This window comes from Crinia signifera, chromosome 5 (assembly GCF_055691185.1).
Source record: "Crinia signifera chromosome 5, ASM5569118v1, whole genome shotgun sequence".
In the NCBI taxonomy this organism is placed as follows: domain Eukaryota; kingdom Metazoa; phylum Chordata; class Amphibia; order Anura; family Myobatrachidae; genus Crinia; species Crinia signifera.
The window spans coordinates 305840374-305858384 of record NC_139221.1 but is presented as its reverse complement, the minus strand read 5'-3'; the positions used below and the strand labels follow the sequence as shown (position 1 = coordinate 305858384).

The 18011-nt window shown below is 41.2% G+C and overlaps 1 protein-coding gene across 1 annotated transcript; it reads right to left on the bottom strand.

The window, feature by feature from the left end:
- Positions 1-507: 507 nt before the first annotated feature.
- On the bottom strand, positions 508-16694 carry LOC146081305 (sterile alpha motif domain-containing protein 9-like). The gene is made up of 2 exons (XM_083189452.1): positions 16602-16694; positions 508-6261 (listed from the first exon to the last, which is right to left on the bottom strand). The coding sequence occupies exon 2, from the start codon at positions 6234-6236 to the stop codon at positions 1485-1487; it is 4752 nt and encodes a 1583-aa protein (XP_083045578.1). The 5' UTR covers positions 6237-6261; positions 16602-16694; the 3' UTR covers positions 508-1484.
- Positions 16695-18011: the final 1317 nt, after the last annotated feature.

Sequence of the window (18011 nt, the reverse complement as noted above, 5' to 3'; positions counted from 1 at the left end):
TACCACCTATTCTCTCAAAATTTTATATACTTTTTATATACTTTTTATAAATCATTTGAATATTAATAAAAGTTTATTATACCACAAGTTGGTCATCTTTGGAATTCAGAAAGCCTAAAGAAAGATACCTTTATATGAGGATATCCACCATATTCATCGTGAGTACAGGTATGCCCCTTGAACTTCCGATTAAAAATACCAATATATGTGTTCTAGCAAGTGTTAACTTGTAAGTTAGGTACGCTTTGAAGTAGACGTGCCAGACTGACTGAATACTATCATAAATGATCCACAGTTCTCACACGTCCTCTTATCTGTTTTTTCCATTTTTTATGAAAAATATTGTGGAGTGGAGCACCAAGTGAGCAGAAGTCTGAATCATCAACACACAGTTGACATATGAAATAAAACCACACAGGGATGTAATTTTTTTTATTATTCTTTATTTTTTATTTATTTTTTGTCTTTATTTTTCCCATGTTTTCTATTTTTATTTTTCATTTTTATTTTTATAGTTTTATTAAAACACAGAATAATTTATTTCTACCTGTACTTTGGATTTTTGCAGTGCAGCTGATGGGGACACAAGAACACCCAGTAAGAATAGTCATACTGTATATGCTGCATCTCAAAAAGAATCTATATATAGATTTTTAATTAGCTCATAAAACACTGGCAATGTTTTTATGGTCAAGAAAAGTTGGAAGGGATACTGCCACATCCAGTAAGAACAGTAGTATCAAAAAACACATGATGCACATATTTTTTATTTGAGTATAGAAAACTGGCTTTTTTTTACATACCAGCAACAGAAAAGGTATTCTTGCAGTCATTGTTTTAGGGGGAATTGATGGAGATCAAGAGCTATCTGACAAACACACACAGTGACAAAAAATGTCTGCAGTAATCCTTACCACCCACTACCTACACCAATTATCTGCCCCAATGGCATTCTAAAAGCAATCTAGAAAAATTTAATTTTGCCTCATTTTTAGATGCAAACTTGGCAGCCAAGACTTGGTTCTCATCGGAATCTCATCGGTTCTCATCGGAATCCCCAAGTTTCAGTATGTTTATTTATTTTTATTTTTTACAAACCAAAAATGTTCATGCTTAAGAAATCTACACTGAATATCAAATGTTTATGTAATAGCAGTAATCAATAAGGAAAATAAAACATAAAAAGATAAAGATATCCTTTTGATAAATTACTGAAAGTCCATAGAATAAAAAACAGAAATGCACCAGGGTAAATGATGGAACTGTAATGTGTTAGTTGAACTGTGTTCTCCCTATGTCCTAGAAAATAGAATTCAGATAATTCAAAAAAGTCAAAATGAACAAGACAAAGACACTATTATCACAGACATTGATGAGTCTTTGTTTTTCAAGCTACATTGTTTAGTGTTTACTGTGTAATCCCTACTGTACATTGTAGCTAAGATTTGGCTGTACAGTAGGTCCTGATAGTACTGTATAGTCATTCATATACTTTCAATGTTATAAGCGATTGGGCCGTCCATAGAAAACCCCAAAAAGAAAGACACTCGCTCAATACTTTTTCCACTTCTCAGTTGTCCAAGGTAAACAGGTCTTACTGGAATCTCGATACCATTCCCGCATGCTACATAGATTAGGTCATTTTCAGCTCTGCCCTTTAAAAGCAAAAGTGAATCCTTTGTTTGTGATTCTTTCCATATGCCACCACTTTGCCAAAGATAATTTAAATCTGATACTGGCATGATCACAAAGCGCTGATCAAGTTTCCCTTTGTGAATTAGTCTCTTCAGATCAGCATTCTTGCCGAGATAGAAATGTGCTATGGTCTGTTTGGAACGGCACATGTGCCGATACTCACTCTTAAAAGACCTTCTCATAGAGATGACATATTTTTCTATATTTTTGGAATCATGATCCAGGTGGTGAATATTGTGGGGCCAGAAGAGTAATGAGGCCAAGAAATAAGGTTCTGGGTACTTGTGTTCAAAATCACAGATCTGCAGAATGTCTCTAAGAAACTTTTTCAGTGAGTCAACTGGAGCAATATGTTTAGAACTTGGAGAAATACAATGAAGCACAATATTGGCCAGAATGAAATTTTGTTTATCTCTAACAATGAATTTTTCTGTGCGATTCTCTAGTAAATACGTGTAGGCTTTTACAATGGCTTCCATCTTACTAACATCTTTTCCATGATCTGTCAGGTATTCCAGAATTCCTGAGAACTTGTCAGCTTTGTATGACTCCAGACATACCCTTACCTCCTCTATTCGTAGTGAAGGGCCCCTCTTTATTGCAACATTCTCATTCATTATTTCCATAAGGTCATATTCGCAGAAAAACCGCATATATGTTTTGTAATACGCTGAAACTTTTTTGCATGTTTTAAATTCTGTGCTCTCCTTCAGCATGAACTTTTCTTTTAAGTACACAAAAAAGTCTTGGAAGAAATCAAAAGCCTTCTTTAAATATATTTTTAATTTGGTTAGAAAAAATCTAAAATCATTGAGAACTTTTGTGAACTCTTCATTGTTTTTGCTAACATTGTCGACTGGACTGTTCTGTTTACCGGACAGGTACTGAATCAGGTGTCTTCTCGAGAGCTTATCTTTGGAAATGCACCATGGTATCTCTAGAAGTATTTCTACTGTATAAAGACAGACTTCAATCTGGCCCATGTATCCTGCTGTATTGTACAGATGATAACGTCTGGCTTTTGTAATCTCATATTTCTCTCTATCGGTTTCAGTCTTGTCGGATTGCTCTTGGCATTCCATAAAAGCTGTTGATGCACAGTTAGCCTTATCTAGAAGGTTGTTTAATTCTATAGCTGAGATAGGATTGTCTTTGTTGAATTTGTCCATCATGGTCTTTAACTGAGTCTTGAAGACCTGACCCAGAGTATCTAATACAAATGAATTTGTTGGCGCAATTCTCTTTGCCTCGTTTGCCCAATGAAATGCATCTGGTAACCTTTTCTCTCTGATATAGAAGTGTCTTGCTAAAGCTTGGCAGATGTAAGGATTCTGATTGAACCTTACTGTTCCCTCATTCAGAACTTTTTCAACACTTGCACTCCCCTCATCTTCTTGTATTTCCTCTATTAAAGGAGAAAAGAGAGTATCTGTTTGATCGCCATATTGTTTTCGATGTCTTGTGACCAACATACTTTGCATGTTCTGAGTTAAGATCTCTCGGCCTATTCCAATGTCATGGAAAACATTGTTCTGCAAAAGTTCCAACATGATACTACTCTGCGGAATATCATACGTGCTCTTTAACGCCTTTATGCATTGTTGTGCAATCAATGGGTGGGTTATGCGTAGCCCTTCATATCTACCATATTCTTCCCCTTCTGTACGAATAATTAATGTAAAATAAGCGCCCATTGTATCTTCTATGCTCTCATTGCCCCAGAATGTTTTCTTTGCAGTTATGCCAAGGAACTGCTCGCACATCGAAGCAGAAATTGCTGAGTCCTTTACATATTTGTTTAGAAGAGCCAGAGAAGAGATGAGCTTGGCTTGTTTGCTTGCATTGTTTAAGCCTTTTAGTATATTTTGTACAACATTTTCAATATATTTATCATCAAAATTGCTTTTCATGATCATAAATGAATAGAAATCTTCTGGCTTTTCATAATTCTTTTCAATCTCCTTAAGTTTCTTTTCAAAAGCTCTTTGCTCATCCAGAGAAAGTTTATAAGTTAGAGCAACACTTTCCATACAATTTGACTTTGAATTTTTCTCTGGGTCCTGAGATCTCTTGCAGTTTAAGATAATCACTACTGGTTTTTCAAATCTTATATTGCTTTCTGTAATATTTGACCTGATGTAGTTCTGCAAAATGGATACAGTTTCCTCCTCTTCATAGTCATCCACTAACAGCAGGACACGATAATAATCTGCACCATTAGATGATCCAAGAACAGCCAGATTGATAACTTCTGTTGATATATCTTTAAAGCCATCTGTCTTTCTTTTTAAAGTTGCACATCTGAATGTATTTCGCAGCTCCCAGAGGACATGCATTGCAGTGGTGGAACCTCCACATCCAGGGTGATGAAAGAGTGTTATTACTTTCACACTTATTTGCTTGTTACATTCAGACCAAGATTTTATCTGTTCTTCCAATTTCTTTTGGGCATCCCTCTTAATAAAAGACCCTGTATGGCCTCTGAATGAGAAGTAGAAATTCCACCATGTTGCTTTGCCTCCTCGGTAGAAATGTTCTTCTTGAGTCTTCATGAATTCATCAAACATAGGTTTATTTCTCTCAATTTCTGTATCATGGCATTCATTTCCACAAAGAATATCTAGTGATGTCAACAGATCTTCATCTTTTCTGTGCAGAATGGTTGAAGAACCACCATGAGATGGCAAGAAGCGATTAGAGGTCTGAGTGTTAGATTTCAGTTTAAGGATTGTTCCATTTATATTCTCTATACCCAGGTAATAAATGCATCTTTCTTCCATTTCCTCTTCATTTATAATCCTAGTTTGTAAATCTCTCCATCTCTGAAAAGTTTGTTCACTTTCACAAATACATAAGATATCAGTCATACCTTTGAGTTCCTGGTAAAATGCGGTGAACATTTCATTCATAGGATCCATATTGTCTTCAACAGTGGAAAGCAATAAAAACACAACAAGGAATTTCCCTTGTTCCATCACATCCTTCCTGCAAAGAAAAGACACGAGTCGTCTAACTTCAGCCGCCTTCTCTTTCTGCCAGAGCTTGTTATTTAATGGTTTGTACACTTCACTATTAAGATCCAACCTCCCATTGCAGAAGATCCAGCTGGGCTGTTGATATAGTTTAAGTTCTTCAATCTTCTCATTTGTGACATTATCCATATTTCTGTACTGATTTGGAAAATGCAAATTGGGTTTCCTCTTTTCCTGGTAAGCTTTACATAAACCATTTGTGGCTGACTCTGGATCAAAATCCAAAATGGCAAACCAGTTTATTTCATGCATGAATTGTAGATGCTTTATATGCTTGGCCTGGCACTTATTAGCTACCAAAATGTACCATTTATAGTAGGAATTGTCCAATGTGTCTCGGTTTCCAGTTATTAAACTCACAAGTTTGGAGCCATGTTCTTGGGTTTTCTTTTGCTTTGTTTTTTGATTAAGTTCTGCTCTTTCTCTGGCATCATCTCTGTTTTTCAATTTTGTGCAAAACGATTTGTAATCGGCACAATTGTGCGGTAAATTTGCTAAAACATTTTTTGAGCTCCCTCCTTCTCGAATGAAGCAATATTGTTCTAAACTCTGTATCCAAGTATCATCGGTGAGAATAGATGGGTACGTATGGAATATTTCTGATTTACAGTAAGCGTGTTCGGGAACCACATCTACTTCTATAACAACTAAATCAGACTTTATGTTTTCTTGATACAGTACACGGACAAAACGAGGTGGACGAATGCACTGTTTTGCTATGTCTACTTGCTTTTTCTCAAAGTATTTGTTTATCATTTGATCAATATACCTGACATAAGTTTCACTGTCCTCTATGACAATACCAATAATTTCGCCATGTGGTTTGTCCCGCACTCCAAAGTGGATAGTGCCATTTGTGCGGGCATTCATGCATGCCGCTGCAAACTTGAAAACTTCATTGCAAAACTTCATCTTTTTATCTTCTTCTGTGGCATTTGCTGTGTTGGTAAACTCCTTGTACTCATGCACTGGGTCTATGTAATTGGATGTACCTGATTCAGGCTGAAGATAATGGTGTTGGGTATAGCATTTGCTCTCGTGAGTGCTATCAAAAGGGTAAGTTGTTACCCTTACAACACTATAATCAGTCTCGGGGCAATGGGCTTTTAGAGTCTCTAATTCATTGGGCAAATTTTCTTCAGCAATCCCTGTAGTTGCGTCTGTTTTATCTTGGGGTGTGACACAACTTTTCTGACCTTTTTTGGATTTTTTTTGTTTCGTCTTTGCAGTTTTCTCTTTAGTGCTCCCAGTGTCTTCTTGTAAATTCTGGGTGCTGGGTGGACTCATTTCATTTAAGCGATGAGCTAATAAGGCTGATGGTCCATGCTTAATTCCCATTTCTACAAAGTCAAGTTTAGACAATAGTTTCAGAATATCTCCGGTTACGTCTTGATTGTATAAGATATCTCCAACAGCCGAGTCAAGTTTAAGTTCTCTGATCACCCAAAGTTTTACATGATCTTTTGTCCAGTCATCAATGTTTGAAGGCAAATTCAATGGAGTTTCCATTTTTAAATGATATTCTTTCCAATACCTAGAAAACAGTAATATAAAAAGAATATTATAAAATTATTCTATCGCTTGATAAAAGGTTATAGGGCCTGATTCACAGCCTGTTTGCAAATCTGATCAAACATTTTTTTCATGGACTGCACATTTGCCAACTTATTGATGGCAGTCGCAGTGAGAACTTGGATGCAGATTGACAGATACAGAACATATATGGGAGGCCACAGGGGAGCGGGTAGTGCAACACAGGCCTGTCATAACCGTTGTCGGGGCATGTCTGAGCCTGCATACATATCTTCTATGTCAACATGTGGCTTATTTCTTTGTACGGAATTGCAGTTGCTAGACTATTTATGTCCACCACTGAATCATGACCACAGTCATTATTCTATTCTCTGCAGTCAGGATCCCCAATGCAGCTTAACTTATTTATTTTCTAAAAGAGCCTGCGCAGAGGTAAAGTAGCTTCCACCTGATTGGACAGTTGTATCAGAGATCCAATATGGTGCTATTTTTAGTTTAAACTTCCCCAATGTATTGTTCGCTGACCCCCGTGTTTTGATTCTAATTTCATCCTCGTGTTTTGGTTTTGCAAAACCACCCTGATGTGCTTTGGGTCTATATTCTTTTTTTCAAATGCTAAAAACTGCTTAACTCATGTACTCTGGTCTTATTTTTATTCATACAGTATTATTTACATTAATAACATTAATTTCCAGTCAATTTTGACTACCTCATTATTAACAATATTGTTCAACAATATTGACCAAAGGCTGTCTGGCTAAGCTATAAAACGGAGCAGCAGCACAAACACAAGGCAGTTTAAACCACTTCAGCACATCTGTGAAACATTACAGCACTGCAGTGGCAGACAGGATGACAGTTTAATAAACGATATGATCGCATAGAAATAATGGTTTAATTTAATAATAAAGAGACCTGAGGGCAGCATGGGGAAATGAAGGGGGAGTATGCAGAGTAAGGCAGGTTAAGGACTGATTGATTGATTGATTGATTGATCCATTAATTGATTTAACAAAACTTGTGAGACTCCGAACTCTGTGACCAATAAGATTTATAGCATAGAGGATTTCATTTCTTATAACAGTAAATACATACCCTCCAACATATGAAGGGCAGAAATCGGTACAACTAGGAAAGGGGCGTGGCCATGCCTCCTTTCCTATACTTTCAATGGTAAATTTGGAGGGTAGCATTTGATCTGTTGTTTAGAGGATCCCCTTTATGCGCAACTGGCTGGCTGCTGCACTTTGCATGGATGCTCCCCCTTTTCCATTGATCTCTAGCCAACAACGTCTGCCAACATAGTGCATACCTTGCCCTGCTCCACGTCCCCCACCTGGCGCTCTCCCAGTTGTACACTACACACAGCCGCCGCGGCGCCAATATATACACTGTGCCTTGTGATTGGTCCGCGGCACTCGGCACTCTCCTCCCTCCCCCCGGTGCACCTCAGGAGTTGTAGTCCTGTTAGCCGCTGCCCCTCACGCTACTCAGGAAGCAGCCGGCGGTTCAGCAAACTACATCTCCCAGAGTCCCCTTGGCCACTTCGGGGAGGAAGCGCGCTGCCTGCATGCAAAGTGAAGGTAGAATTACTTAAAAAACGGTACAATCGGTACAGGTTTTTTTAGCCGGTACAGGCCATAAAAAAACGGTACTGTACCAGCTAAAACGGTACAGTTGGAGGGTATGTAAATATTGCAATTATGTGTTAGAATGTAATTGTGCCAAACAATATGTAGGCAAAACAAAGCGGATGCTAAAAGTACGTTTAGCAGAACATGTCAGGAATGTGAATTAGAGTCCCACAATGTATCTGACCATTTTAAGAAGCTACATACAGTCACTGTGACATTTCCCATTTATCATCCTTCTGTGGCATTAAAACTGTTAAGCCACATTGGAGAATTGATGACATAGATTTGAGGTTGTCCAGAACTGAAATGAGGTCCATATATGAATTTAAAACCTTAGAACCTAAGGGAATTAATATGGACTTCGAACTGAAATGTTTTTTCTAATCCCATTTGGTTTTTAAACCAATTCTGTGATATAGTGATTGCACTTAGAGTTTTAGTTATTGATGTGTAACATATTGTTTTTGTTTCTCTTTTTTTATATGTAATTCCGATATACATCTGATGGGAGCTCTGTGCGCACCTTCATAAACTGAATTAATTTAATAGAACACAGCAGATTTGAATAAAAAACCAAGATGCGTTCCACTTCAGAACGATCTGTGCGTTCCAGTGGCACTGGATATGACAACACCATCCACTTCCGGACTGATACCCGGAAGCAAGAGAGTCCCGCCGCCATCATGCTATACACGGCGTCTCCGTGCCAATACAAATCTGGGCATGGATGAAATCTGCACTGGAACAATTGGCTATCTGCTGATACTTCGCATCATCTCGAATATAAATTATGTGAATCTTAATGTATAATCATTGTATGTACTAGTGTAATGTTTATCGACTTGTTTAAGGATGCAGTCTATATTTTTTATATAGTGTGTACCTGCGCATCAGATTGGATTCCGAGCCAGGTTTTTATGTTTATCCTTTGAATTAGGTAATGGTTCAGGGTATATATACCCTGCCTGTATAGCTATCCTCCATACCTTGAAAAAGGGCCAGTTTAACGACCCAAAACGCGTTGGTGGGGAGGATTCATTACCCTTTTTTGTCCTGGGACCCTTTGCCAGAATTCCATCCTGAGAGGCAAACCCATCTCAAACTCTAATACCCGGGTGCAGGGGCAAACGCAGGATTTTCAGAAGGGGGTTTCCAAAAGGGGCAGAGCAAAGCACGGAGATGGACACTTAGGAGTCCCAGTATGTGCCGGGTCAGTTAAAGTATTATAGATAGACCAAATGTATAATAATAATAATTATATATATATGTATATATATATATATATATATATATATATATATATATATATATATATATATATAAGAAAACTTAATATCCAGGGATATATGAAGGGCAGCACTCCTTGATTTTTAAAGTCCAGTAAGGCACAATTTATTTCTTGTCAATAAATTTGAGCATCAGACTTGTATGCAAAAAACTTATTAAGAATAGTGAGGGTCACACATATAATCGCCCATCCTTGTAGTTAAGCAGTCGGCAGTCAGACTGCCGACTGCTTAACTACAAGGATGGGTGATTATATGTGTGACCCTCACTATTCTTAATAAGTTTTTTGCATACAAGTCTGAAGCTCAAATTTATTGACAAGAAATAAATTGTGCCTTACTGGACTTTAAAAATCAAGGAGTGCTGTCCTTCATATATCCCTGGATATTAAGTTTTCTTATACAGTATTTCTGTGTGGACCTGGCACCCAACATAAACCCTGCAAGGTGTGCGGACTTCTCAAAGTTTTCCTATATATATATATATATATATATATATATATATATATATATATATATATATACACACGCACACACACACACACACACACACACACACATATAACAGCAGTGTAGACCTCTGGGCATAGCAATGTATTGGGGCCCCTACCTAACCTTCAGCGGTAGGGGTGGGGGGTGCTATGAGCGGAAGCTTTGATGTCCCGCAGGTGGTAGGGAGTATTATATCAACTGCTCAGCATATAGGGCTCAGTAATTTCCACTAATTAGCCCTTTACTGCACAGATGGTGGTAGATGAGAGATGAGGTGGGAAAAGGGGGCATTGGGCTGAATGAAGGGGCCCTGATACATAACTTCCAGGGTGGTAGAGGATGTTTAATACGCAGAGGAGGGGTGTATAGTGGAGTGAGCTTATTATTCATAATTTTCTGGTGAGAGGACAGCTTGCTTGACTGCAGATATCTCCAGTTCCCGGAACTAGATTTCTTAGCTTTTAATGGAATTAAAAACTAGAGAATCCCACCTACCATATGGTACGGTACTTGTTTCCTAGCACGGCCACAATCTTTGGCATCGTGTACCTTTAAGTTAAGGTACACGATGCCCGCGATGGACTCGATTTCCTTTGAAATCAGGTCCCTTTTGCCGGCAAAGGGAAAATCGCGGGCATCGCGTCGGTCACGACCATTAACATTGGCCCCGACGCGACCGACACGATGCCCGCGATTTTGCCATAGGCTTCAATGTTAAAATATTTTTTAACATTGAAATTGGGAGCATCGCGTCGGTCTTGTGCCATTATAATGGCACAAGGTGAGATGGACTTGATTTAGTCTATCTCACATAGTAAAAAATGTGAAATGGGCCAATATGACCCATTTCACATTATATATGTCCCCGTCGTCACCCCACGATTGACGTGAACCCGAAGCGTGGCGAGCGCAGCGAGCCCACGATGGGCGGCGGTGCGCGTCCTCTGACTTTTTCATTCCCCTACTATCCACGCCGGCGTGGAGTTGAGAATATAAAGTGTGGCGAGCGCATCGAGCCACGGAGCCCGAAGCGTGGCGAGCGCAGCGAGAGGACGCGTATACCTGTGAAGTTATACGCGTACGCTCGCCACGCTTCGGGCTCAGCGGCTCGCTGCACTCGCCACACTTTATATTCTGAACTCCATGCCGACGTGGAATGTAGGGGAATGAAAAGGTCGGAGGACGCTCAACGCCGCCCCTCGTGGGCTCGCTGCGCTCGCCACACTTCGGGTTCACGTCAATCTTGGGGTGGGGTTTACGGTGTTAAATTGGGGGTGTAGGGAATATTTTACATTGAATCCAATGTAAAATCGGGTCCCAGGGACCCTATTCACATTATAGACAGCGCATCAGTTTACACCACCCTGTGGCTCCAGTTCTCTACTCTCTGCCCAAGCTGCATAAAAATATAAGCAACCCACCGGGCCGGACAATTATAGCTGCTTGTGATTCAATTACTATAAGGTGTTGCAATATCTAGATAATTTTTTCCAGCCTACCATTCAATGCCAGTCTACATATCTTAAGGATATAACTTCGCTGATTTTAAAGCTACAAGTGACATTGTCACCCTCTACACTAATGTCTCCCATTTAGTAGAGGTGGCACGGGGGTTGTTAACTCAAAACAATGTATACCATGGTCCCGATATTTCTTTTTTCTGTCTACTCCTCTCACTGACATGAAAAAAGGGTACTTGTTTCCTAGCACGGCGCCCACGATTTACATCGTATGGCATCTTATGCATCGCATCGCATGGCATATAGCCGCATGCGATGCGATACGATTTTTAATTGTATAAGCACCCTAATGGGTGCTTACAATGTTAAATGCCCCCCCCCCCCTATACTATTTTTAATTGTATAAGCACCCTAATGGGTGCTTACAATGTTAAAGGCACCCCCACGCTACCCCCACTATCAAGCCAACCCGAAGTGTGGCGAATGCAGCGAGCCCGCGAGGAGAGGCGGTACGCGTCCTCCAACCTTTTTATACCCCTACTATCCATGATGGCGTGGAGTTGATTCTAGTTAGTGTGGCAAGCGCAGCGAGCCACCGAGCCCGAAGCGCGGCGTGTATTCCGTGTCCGCTCGCTACGCTTCGGGCTTGGTGGCTCGCTGCGCTCGCCACACTATCTTAAATCAACTCCACGTGGATAGTGGGGCATGAAAAGGTCGGAGGACACGTACCGCCGCCCCTTGCGGGCTCGCTGCACTCGCCACGCTTCGGGTTGGCGTTGATAGTGGGGGTGGCGTGGGGGTGCATTTAACATTGTAAGCACCCATTAGGGTGCTTATACAATTAAAAATGGTATACCATCGCATTGTATGCCATTGTATGGCATACAATGCTATACGATTTTTTATTGTACAAGATCGGGTCTGATCGTATCGCATCGCATACCATATTTAGGCTTATGGTATATGATGCGATGGGTGCCGTGCTAGGAAATAAGTACCGAAAAAAGAAATGATATTCTCTACACAATGGGATCTTAAGTAGCCCCTGCATTTGCTAATGGTTTCATGTTTGAGACAGAACGTGATTTATTTTTCAAGAATGAAGAGGTTGTTAAATATATTCACCTATTCGTTCGCTACATAGTTGACCTTTTTATGATTTGGTCAGGTGGTAAAACTGAGTGTATTCAATTGATGGATTCCATTAATGGAATGGAATCCATCAATCAAGTTTACTTACGAAATTAGTGATACCACGGTTCACTTTTCTGTACAAAAAGCCCACAGACTGAAGCTGGGTACACATATATACAATTGTCGTGCCGCTCTTCCGTTCTGGGTCGGACGGCCGTTCAATTGTATAGGTGTGTACACTGTCCCGTACGAGCGATAAACGGCAAAAAACTGTCTTGACCGTCCATACTCGGTCGGTCGACGGTTCTTTGCTGTTTAATTTTCATCCGACAGGACGGCCTCATATCGGAACAAAAGTGCAGTGTGTGCGCACGTTCGATCGATATGCTGCCGTCCTTGCGACTATACTGCCAAAGCTGGAATGCCCATGTTGGCGTTCCATAGCTACATGATCTAGGGTGAGTCACAAATAATGAACTACACTAGTTACACTATAATAAGTACATTGCATTCAGAACGCACACTTCAATAAATCATGTGTGGAGGTGACAGGGTTAATGTAGTTCACGGACCCGCGGCTCCGCTGCTCAAGATATATAAGAGCAGGCTGTCACAACATAAAGGAATTTGAGAGGCACAAGCAGACAGGCAATAGCCCTTAAAATGGCTAATGATATTACAAGGCACAGTTGCTAATATTTCAATATGCATTAGATAATGTGACACACACGGAGCGCCAAACTGCTATAAAGCCGGGTATGCTACTAGTCAGTTTGCGGTAGTCACCCTGCCAAACTGCTATAAAGCCGGGTATGCGACTAGTCAGTTTGCGGTAGTCACCCTGCCAAACTGCTATAAAGCCGGGTATGCGAGTATAGTCAGTTTGCGGTAGTCACCCTGTAGTCGCATACCCGGCTTTATAGCAGTTTGGCAGGGTGACTACCGCAAACTGACTAGTCGCATACCCGGCTTTATAGCAGTTTGGCAGGGTGACTACCGCAAACTGACTAGTCGCATACCCGGCTTTATAGCAGTTTGGCGCTCCGTGTGTGTCACATTATCTAATGCATATTGAAATATTAGCAACTGTGCCTTGTATTATCATTAGCCATTTTAAGGGCTATTGTCTGTCTGCTTGTGCCTCTCAAATTCCTTTATGTTGTGACAGCCTGCTCTTATATATCTTGAGCAGCGGAGCCGCGGGTCCGTGAACTACATTAACCCTGTCACCTCCACACATGATTTATTCAAGTGTGTGTTCTGAATGCAATGTACTTATTATAGTGTAACTAGTGTAGTTCATTATTTGTGACTCACCCTAGTCTATATGTAAGTATATAGTAATAGACTGGGGTGAGTCACAATTGCATTCAGAACGCACACTTGAATAAATCATGTGTGGAGGTGACTAGTCAGCGTCTATACTTTAACTGCGGGACCAGACCGGCATTTCTATATAGAAGTTTAGTCACCTTGCAGGCTGACTAATGTTTAGACGCGTACCCTGTCACTTTTGTTTAGGTTCTGTACTCACGCCTCTTAGTTTTGGTATGCCCTTAACCCAGCCCATTATGATAATTTTGTTCATATATATCGTGTCAAAAGCCCAAATCGAGACAGAGTGTACAGTGGTACAATCTTTTTCTTGCGACTGTTTGGACGGGAGTACATCGGACGTCGCAAGTAAAATTGTACAGGTGTGTACGCGTGTGATCGGCTGTTGTTTGTGGACAGTCCGACGGGAGTACGGTCGGCCGAACGGTTGCAAGAAACAGGGATTGTATATATGTGTACCCAGCTTTACTGTACCGAGTAGTATGGGTTGAAACTCACAAGCTGAGATTTTGCCATAGCAACCAATCAGAATGAAGATATGTTCTTTTAGAAGGTGCTAGATAAATGTTAAGTAAAATCAGATTGGTTGCTTTTTATCACTCACTCAGATGAAAATGCTGCCTAGCACAATCGTAGGCTGATCTGCAGATATATCTCTCCTCGGATTGGGCATTGTTTTCTCCATACACACTGCCCGATGTCCCAACTGGGCGGGCTTGTTTACATGGCTGTGGCTGCCCCGGTGATGCACTACGCGCTATGCCCAGCCTGCCTGTCCCAGCTACTCCTCTTTCTGCCTGTCATGAGGCAACCAGGAAGTCCGTAGGTATAATAGGGGAAGGGCTGCTCAGCATGACATGTGCTCCTGTCATGTGAGCGTGAGTTCCCAGTTGAGATGTCAATCACCACAGGTTCCTGGTGCAGGCGTACAGACGATCAGCAGATTGCCCATATACACAGCCAATGCTCGATCTATCTTTAGATAGATCGGGCATCAACTGTGTTGCAAAGTCGACGCAATAAGTCAGTGAATGAAGTCGCTCACAGACATATTGCTGGTACACACTGCCCAATGGTCTAGCGATATATCGGCCAATGCTTACATGTTAGAGGTCCTGAAGTTTCAGAATGGGAGTAATGGATGGAGCTCACCCTCACTCCGTAATCCATGGAATCCTTAGCCGGCTAACCAATCCTCCTTGAGCCCCAAGGACCTTTCACTTGTGATGTATCTCATGCGACACCATTCATGAGGTTGGACGAGCAGCAGGTCCGACCTCAGACTCCGATCTGATGCGCATGGGACCGTGTATTGATTCGGATGTCACACACATTTGGGCCAATTTCCCCCGATTTCTCGGACCGAACCCTTGAAATCGGGTGAAATCAGGTCAAAATCACATAGTGCATTCGAGCCTTTAAGTAGCAGACACCCGTGACCATTTTTGGGTTATTTTCTAATAAAGCACAAATCGCTTCATGTGTACACCCCATAGCAATCACCGACTCAGGTCTTTAGCATATGCAGTAAATATCTAATCAAGTCAATTAACAACAGATTTCAAAGGGCTTCCTGTGTACAGAATGAGTGATATCGATCGATATATAAACCTACACAGCACAAATCGCTTATCACACATCACTACACATGTAAAATGTAAACAAAAGTTTAGCACACAGGTGAATGATTTCGCCTGCCCCGCCGCCTGCCGAATCCCCCCCCCCTGCCGCCACCGCATCCCCTCGCATGTGTCCGCAGCAGGAGAAATCATTCGATGGTTGCCGACCAAATGATTTCTCTAGGGCAGGCATGTCCAAACTATGGCCCTCCAGCTGTTGTGAATCTGCAAGTCCCATCATGCCTTGCCACAGTTTTGCTATTAGGGAATGCTAAAACTATGGCAAGGCATGCTGGGATGTGTAGTTTCACAACATCTGGAGGGCCACATTTTGGACATGCCTGCTCTATGGCATGCAAATATAAGTCAATGGAGACTTACTGTATATGTGCGGGCTTCCAGCCGAAGACAGGGTGGGATTCTGATGTCATGCGACATCAGCCACCCGCCCCCTGCACACCTCCTCCGGCCCGCAAACCCGTGGAAATGACCTGGGTCCGCCATCCGACGCCCCCCCGCCCGCACTACTCCACGCAAATGGGCCAGCAAGTAGGCGTCACCGAGTCTGTTCCCCAAGAGAGCCTGCTCATGCGCATAAATCATTATGCGCATGTGCACAAACAAAACATCACTCCCTGTGCTAACATGCGGGGGAGCAAAATAACTAGAATGACCCCTCAGTCTAAAGCTGGGTCCACAGCCGATGATTTGCCGATAACAACATATCATTATAACAAATTCTTAAAATCGTCCAGTGTGTACCCACTACACCGTTAGTAATGCATGCTCTGTCACCCCGTTTTCAGTACATGCTATTTTTTTGGGCCGATGCCAGCATCATTGCTGGGTCCTAATGCTAACAATCGCACTGGGGGGACACATCATGCAGTGTGTACTCAGCATCATTTACAGTAGGTAACAATATATTTAGGGCTTTGCATTTTACTTTTTTGAATAATAGCTCAGAGCCGAGGTTCCCAACATTGGCCCTAAAGACACACTAAGGGGACAATGGGAGTTCTTTTGAAAACGGTTTGTTGCCAAGTAACCAATAAGATTCTGTCTATTATCTTCTAGAATCTAGAAGGTGCCAAATAAATAAGATGTAGAATCTAATTGGTTGCTATGGGCAACATCCCATCTTAGTAAATTTATTCCTCAGACCAGGTCTTAAGGTTAGCCATACTTGAGCACAGGTGACTTCACTAGTACCTCAGTTAATAAAATGTAACTGTGTTCAAGCATGGATATAATTAAAACCTGCACTGTAGTGTGCCTTGAGGACTAAGATTGGAAAACACTGGTTTAGAGAAAAATACACAGTAACCATTGCAATGGCATGTTTAATAGTAAATGATATTACAATAAACATATCACTTACTTTTCACTGATTCCAGATCTGTCTCCTTGTTTAGTATGGAAACGTCCACTGAGGGAAGTACACTGCACCCTTACCAAAGGTTTGCTGATAACTCGGAAAGTATATAGACTGCGTATACCAGGAAGCAGGTGTGGGTGTGGATTTTATGCAACAACAGTTCTGCCCAGTGGAGAATGGAATCTGATTTTTGTCAACAGATCGCTTTGCCTAGTCAGATCACTAATGCTGCTTTCCCACTGCAGACACGTTTTAAATTACAGGTAATCTTAAACGGTATTTAGCATTCCCACTGCAGCAGATTACAGTTTTAAATGCCATTTAAGTACCATTCCCATTGCAGGTAAAACGTTTTAGCTCTTCAAAACGTTTTTACAGCATTTGTGTGCAGTGGTGCTAGTAATATATACATTGCTGTTAGCCACTGGTAAGACACCTGGGATAGATGGACTTCCGGGAGAGGTATACAAAAGATTTAGGAGCATCCTCGCCCCCCAGCTCCTTAATCTATTTTTGGATATGGATACTAAAGGGAAACTGCCCCAATCAATGATGGAGGCAATAATAGCAGTGATACCAAAGAGTGGCAAGGACCCAACGCGGGTTGACTCCTATAGGCCTATATCCTTGATAACAGTAGACGCAAAGATACTGGCCAAGATCCTGGCGAATAGATTAAATAGAGTGACCGACGATATCATTCACCCGGATCAAACCGGGTTTATGAATGGGAAGTCCACATCAATAAACCTGAGAAAAGTATTTTCATTTCTTCAAGTGGCAGAAACCTCGGAGGTAGAGTCAGCGGTCGCATCATTTGATGCGAACAAGGCCTTTGATTCAGTTGAATGGCTGTATCTTAGGTGTGTTCTAATGGCCTTTGGCTTTGGTGAATCATTTATCAAATGGGTTTTTCTTTTATATCAGAGACCAAGAGCTAGAATATTAATAAATGGGTATGTTACAGAGTCATTCTCCCTTTCTCGAGGCACGCGACAGGGGTGTCCACTATCCCCTTTATTATTTGCAGTAGCAATTGAGCCGATAGCATGTATCATAAGGGATATACTGAGCGAGAGCGGGGCAGAACATGGTATCCTTATATGCAGATGATCTTTTGGTAGGTCTTTCGGAATATACAAGGGTTTTGCCAACTATACTCGAGGCCATACAGGGATTTGGGGTAGTCTCAGGATTAACAATAAATAAAAACAAATCCAATCTGTTGGTGATAAATAAGCAGGTTAATAGGGAGGAAAATTGGAATGACCCGTTACTTCCAGAGGTCAACAAATTTAAATATCTCGGCATTATGATGTCAAAAGACTCTAGGAACTATGTGGTGGATAATATCGACCCTTTGATAAGGGAAATTAAGGTTAAATGTAAAAATTGGATGAAGTTGCCCTTAAC